General features: G+C 41.4%; 1 protein-coding gene across 1 annotated transcript in view; it reads left to right on the top strand.

Annotated features, from left to right (window-relative positions):
* The window catches only part of col12a1b (collagen, type XII, alpha 1b), a 154,982-nt gene extending 148,894 nt beyond the window's left edge, over positions 1 to 6,088 (top strand). The window contains exons 75-77 of the mRNA XM_087852439.1: positions 95 to 163; positions 2,789 to 2,959; positions 5,185 to 6,088. Coding sequence (XP_087708565.1) covers positions 95 to 163; positions 2,789 to 2,959; positions 5,185 to 5,306 — 362 coding nt within the window. The 3' untranslated portion in view covers positions 5,307 to 6,088. The remainder of the gene's footprint in view (positions 1 to 94; positions 164 to 2,788; positions 2,960 to 5,184) is intronic.
* The last annotated feature ends 417 nt before the right edge of the window (positions 6,089 to 6,505 follow it).

A 6,505-nucleotide genomic window follows, 5' to 3' on the forward strand; every position in this document is an offset into this window, starting at 1 on the left:
GGAGACAGAAAAAATGTCTTATTTTATTCTGCAACTACAGGATTGAGACCTCCGAGCTCCCAGCCTAATGATACTTGACTTTCCCCCCCTTCAGGTCCCCCAGGAGAGAAAGGCGATCGAGGAACTTCAGTAGTTGGAGCGAAAGGACCGAGGGGACCTCCAGGTACACACTCTTTAGCAAGACACCAAAAATACTTAAAATGTTGGTGAGATCGCTGACAGCTAAAGTTAACAGGCAAAGCTGATTCCTAAGTCCATAATTTATCATCGTTGATGAAACCATCATCTGAACTGCCCCTACAGATTTGTAAGGCTTAAAAAAGATAAATAATTTATGTTTCAGCAAAACAGAACTCTTGTCTCGTCACATTTGCCACTAAAACAACCCAAACACACTCAATGTTTGAGCCAAGATGATGGAAATGGAGCCTTTGCATATAACAATCTACCTTGATGATGTAAACCTTGATTTTTACCTGACTTTGTCACTCATCTTATTGAGTGTCTCACCTTATTCACACCCCACCCCCACCCACTCAAAGATGTCGGCTGATTCAAATGCTTAAAGCTTTGTTTGCTGCCATTCCTGTTAGTCTCTGGCACCAGTGTTATGACACTATGTTGACACATATTTGACAGCAAGATACCCCCCGTCCCGTCTCCTATGAGTATATTTCACTGAGAGGTTTGAATTTGTCTCAGTTAACCATGTCTTCTTGCTCCTTAAAACTGTGCTTAGTTACCCTTAAAGTAGTGATTTAGCCAGGTGGTGGTGCAGCATTGTTAAAGAAAAACACAAACTTTGGTCCTGAAAAAGCAGTTTCACTAGCAACTGCTTATGTAATCGCACTCCATCCTCCGCGACTGCAGCCCTGCCACTTTGTGACGGTCCCAGCTGTCAGACAGAAGCAGTTAGAGTTGAGGAGGGAGAGGAGAGCAGTGAGTCAGCCTGGAGGACATGCCGAGGACGCCGAGGAGACAGTCGGGCAGGAAACTTTCCAATCTTTTTCTGTCCAAGTCTAGACAAAATTCAGAGGGGAGGGGAGGATCAGCACATCCTACTTCTTTTTCCCCATCATAGTTTACATCATTTCATTCCGTGCCCGGGACAGTCAGCAGCAGCGCGACACCTTTCAATTCATTTTGTTTCCAGCTGCGTTGAGTCGCAGTAGTCTAACAACAATATCATAAAATGTTCTCATCTCTGTTTACATCAAATACAAGAGTGTAACTGTAGTTTTTATTAGTTCTAATGGTATAAAAGCACATGGAAGGCTTTTAAAAATTCTGATTCTTAGAAACACGCTGGCTCAAAGCAAAACGCACTTCATGAAAGCGTTCACATCTGAGAAAATGAAAAGCAGCCGGCCTTTGATCTGCACCATTTGAACAGTTTCATCTTTTTATTTTTATAAACGTTGCTTTTACTGGAGAATCAGTCCCGCCCTTCGTTTGAGGCAAAGTTTATAAAAATAAAAGACATGTTGCTACCACCTTTGTCCGTGCTGCATTATGTTGATGTGATTTATCCATGTAGTTTGAATGTAGGGTTTGGTAACTATTTGCAGATATTCCATTATCCCCCTGTGTGATCTCCAATATCTGCACCACTGGGGTGGGGGCTGCAGATGAAGTTGAAGTGAATCCCCTTAATGCAGTTTTTTTTTAGTAATAAACAGACCCAGAGGGGGGAAAAAGATGATAGACCTGCTCCTGTTTTTGTATCGTCTTGAGATGATGGACATTTATTTCTAAAAGGGAAGCAGTTCAAGCACGAATTTGTGACTACACACACATTTGTGTCTAAAGCCATGTCATGGAGCTATAGCGAGGAAGAGTGCAAATAATCTAAATGTCATTCCATGTATTAATGGAATAAGCTAAAAATCACCTTGATTGAAAAGCCAATCACTCCAACCATCATCTATCCCCGACCTGGCTATGACTCCAGTTATCTTATATGTAGGGCTGTTCTTGGTCTGTACCACGTTAATTATTGGCGTCCAGCAACAGTTCTTATTTAGAGACCGTTATCCTTGGTTATGATTCTGGCTTGTGGCCTAATCAGGACTGTCTCAGAGCTGTAACTGTAACCTATTATCCATGCAGGATGGGAGTGTGTGAAGCTGAGTTAGATAACTATTCCACCTCATGTCAAAGGTCATGTGGCAATTGGCTATTGGGGAATTATATTTATATCATAACAAGGCAAAGCAAATTTCATTTTACATGCACAAAGAAGCCTTCGTGCATGCAAGAGAGTCTGATCTGTGCAGAGGCTTCAGAACTTGCCTAAATAACTGTTAATAATTAATTCAGAAAACTTTATTTTTAGCATTTCTGTCACTGCCACAGTGTAACTGAGTTTAATGCAGCAACCTGAAGTGTCCAATCACATTAGGACCCTTTCCGTATTTGGGCTCCTCCTCCAGACCGTCAAATGAGCAGGATTTCTCCGAGTGCAGAGTGCTACCAGTGACAGCGTGAAACTGTAGCAGCGTGTGTAAAGCTGACACAGTCGTGTGCACGGCTGCGCGTTGCTGAATTTACGCACGAGGAATTTAATTCCGCAAGTGCAACTGAATTATTTGCTGGTATTATGTTTTTTTGCTCTTGCACATAGGATGATATAAATATGATTCCATAAACTATCTTCAGCCTGCTGTGATTGCAGTCTGGTAACACTGACAGTTGAACACACATGGGTGTGTTGTCTATTTCCTCCCTCTTTGAAATGCTACTGATCATGATAACTTTTTTTTTTTTTTTTTTTAATTAAACACATCAGGTCCATCAGGAGAGAGCAGGACTGGACCCCCAGGCCCTTCAGGCTCTGCTGGATCTCGCGGACCACCTGGACGTCCAGGATACGCCGGAGTCCGTGGGCCTCCTGGACCTCCTGGATACTGCGATTCCTCTCAGTGTGTCGGTATTCCTTACAATGGGCAGGGATACATAGGTATGTAAAGCATCCTGTCTGTGATCAGAGACATTAGTTCTGTTTGGCAATCTGGGATTAAATGCAACAGTAAAAGAACACGCCAACATTTTGGGAGATGCACTTTCCTGTTCATGAGTCCGGGATGTGATGACTTTAGAATAACACTGAAAACAGAAACTTAAGGGTTAGGCTGATGGATTCTGACAGGGCATGGTATAAAATGATACCTGCAAAGCCAATGCATGCTTTGTGATAACTCAGAAATCTCTGTAGATTAAAACAGCAAAAAAGGTATAAGATAGAAAGTAATTTATAAAAGCAAGGAGCCAGTTAAAGATGCTAAAGATGCCTCCTGGGCACATTCAACTGGGCAGAAACCCTGGAGTAGACCAGAGCCCGTTGGAGAGATTCTATTTCTCACCTGGCCTGGGAATTCCTCGGGAGTCCTCAAGATAAGCTGGGAAGTATCGCTGGGGAAAAGGACATCTAGTAGTCTGGAAACAGAAGACTGAGCTTGATGTGAAGCAATTACTTCAAACCACCTCAACAGCTTAAATCTGCTTCCAGTCTTTATTCTAAGCTGGGCCAATACTCCCTGACTCTGGTTTATAAAAAGGGAGAAAATGCACTTCCCAAAATGTCTGAGCACTCTGTTGTGGGGGGATTAGTGCATGTGTGAAACTTGTAGTCAACTAATAAGCACATAGAGGTTATTGATTTGCTGTCTTCTGCTCTGACCTGACTGACACCTTCCATCCTCTTTGGCCCGTTTCAGGTTCACCATAGTAGACTTTTTATACCGCCTGTGCTGCTTTCACTGACCATCTGAAAACACAAAACAAAAAGTCCTGTAACTGAATCACTCATATGCTCTAAAGCTGTTTAAAGGGATAACCACCAAAGGAAACAATTAACAAACTGTGCTGAAAACATCACAACAACAAAGAGGGAACGAGTACTAACGACTCACAGACAGTAGAGCAAAACACCAGCAGCAGCGGTGATGGCACCGACCTCTTTAGTGGCCTGTTTGCATCTTGAAGCCAAAGACCAAACAAAGAAGCCTTGTTCAGTGGAGGAGCATGCAGCAAACAACACCACCGACAAGCCAAAACAAATACTAACAAAGGTGGACTTGTACCAGAGAAACCAGTGCAGCCACCTCAGCATCACCACCCGCAGCAGCAGCAGCAACTCTGTTAACAGCATTTCTCTCCATGTGACATGTAAATAAACTAATTTGTGCCTTGTAAATGATATTTGAATCAAGTCCACTAAATTTAGTCTTAACATCTGTAGTTTTAAAGCTTGTGCCTTGCAAAACAAACCTGCTGCTTGCTCAAACGCCGACAGAACACATTGTGTTATTTCTATTGTCTTTTTGGTTGGTTTTTTTTTTTGTTATTTTTAGTCTTCCCACCCATGTGCTTGTAGCCATTTTAAACTGCTTGGGGTCATGCTGGTCTGTCCTACACGTGTGACCCTTCAGGCTCAGATTCACCACTTCATGTCTTCATGTCCCCCCCCCCAAAAAAACAAAAACAAAAAAACAACAACAACAAAGAAACCCCATCCAAACTACATCTGGTTTAAAATACTAACAAAGCTTTCACAAATTCTTTCTAGTCGGGTGGTTGATGATCTCATGTTTTGTTGCATTTTGTGAATGTATGTGATGGAATTGATTGCTGGTAATGCTTGTGGTTATCAGACTAACACCTGAAATTCTACCAACAAAAAAGGAGAATATGAATGCACTGAAATGTATAGCAGGGGCGTGCCCAAAGGGTGCCTTGGGTGACCCGGGCCATGTTTAAGTGATAAAAACTGTCTCATAAAGGCTTTTTTGTAGTGCAGATAGTATTTTTGAAGTAACGTTCATTTCGCCTGCAAATTTATTGGTTTACCAAGATAAATAATGGCAAACCTTCACTATTGAGACCTCCCCTCTAAAGAATGAATAAATTACACTACGATGATAAGACAAACAACTCAAACCAGTTTGTTGCTGTGTAGCTGTATTGGTGACAACCATTTCCCCCTCTGTGTCACACGAGCCACCTATGACCCCCCACCAATACTGGCCACACCCCTGCTGTTTACTAACTAGCTGTGTCAGTGGTTTAGGTGGAATCAGAAAGAAACACAACTTTTAACCAGTTCTTCTTGTGCATGTTGAGAAAAATCAAGAGAAAATGTGCCAACTTACTTTGCCAATTGGCCCAAATGCTATCTCCAAGCAGGCCAATACCCATCTGAACCTGACACCCAAGTAGTCCAGTTCCCCGAGGAGGACGGCGAGTTGCAAAACCAGCGTCAAAAGAGATCACTACCAAGAAAGACAACCAGCAGGCTAACATCATAAAGACAAGTAGCGTTTTCTTTATCCGTTTAATTTTCTTCACCTTAACCTGTGTTTGTTCATGAAATTATAAATAAAAATGGGGTTTGACACCTCAAATTTATTGGGTAATACATTTCAATGCCTTAAAATCTATGTGAATATTCTTTTTTGTGTCAGGCGAAGGGTTTAGACTGATGATGTTCGGGGGTGACTGGCACAATTTTAAAATAGACAAAAAACAAACTACAAAAACCTGTGAGCTTTCCTTTACCATTTGTCTTTTTGCTTGTAACATATTTGCATTGAGTTTGTATTGACTAGCAGTGTTCAACAGTGCACTCATGGTAACAAGGCTAGCAATAGTACAGCAGGAAGGAAAATGTTCAGTGTCAGGACATCACATATGAAATGTTTATTGTTTTGCTTTCACACTTCATCCAGTATGTTCAGTATAACCTTCCTCATTCAGTTCATCTTTTAGGAAGTTCAGTTAAACACCGCTTTCATTTTGTATCTTTATATTTATCAGTTTTCCTTTATTCTGTCACAGCTAATTTTTACCAAAGGTGGAATTGCATGTCTGTGGTGTATATTTAGTACATGTTCACTACATTTCATCTTGTTTTAATCAGAATATTTGTCATCGTCATTCTCATCGTATCAAATGCGGTCAAAACCTGCGTGCAAGACTATGGAAATGGTCTTGCTGCTTCATGTTTTAACTGCAGATTGTGAATTCCACAGCCTTATTTTCTTATTTATTTCTGAAAACAGAAGAGGCATTTTTCAATAAAACTACTGAAAATCCACTTTGGTGTGTTCATTTCATGTTAAAGGACAGAAGCCAAAATAAAGCAAGTGTACTTCAGATCACACCAAAGCAGACTTGGGTTGAGTTCTTAACAAGCAGGACTGGGTTTCCTATTGTACACTGACTTGAAGGATACCTTGGCCACCAACTTCTATCCTAAGTTGTTTATGCTCTAACCCACTAAGAAGAGTTAGTCCTTGGACTGATTCAAGGAGCATTTTGAACAACCAAAAGTGTACAATGTGGTAGAAGGGTTAGGATTACTTGGGCTAAGTAGATAAGGGCTTTGATTCACTTAAGTGACCTTGGTGCACTTTTGATACACAGTGGTGGCGTAAAGCAGCAGTGCCTATGCCAACTGGGACACAATAATTAGTGGTACCTGGGCCAACTTAAGGAAAAGCCTCTT

This window comes from Neolamprologus brichardi, chromosome 15 (genome assembly GCF_056152115.1).
Source record: "Neolamprologus brichardi isolate AB-2024 chromosome 15, ASM5615211v1, whole genome shotgun sequence".
NCBI classification, from domain to species: domain Eukaryota; kingdom Metazoa; phylum Chordata; class Actinopteri; order Cichliformes; family Cichlidae; genus Neolamprologus; species Neolamprologus brichardi.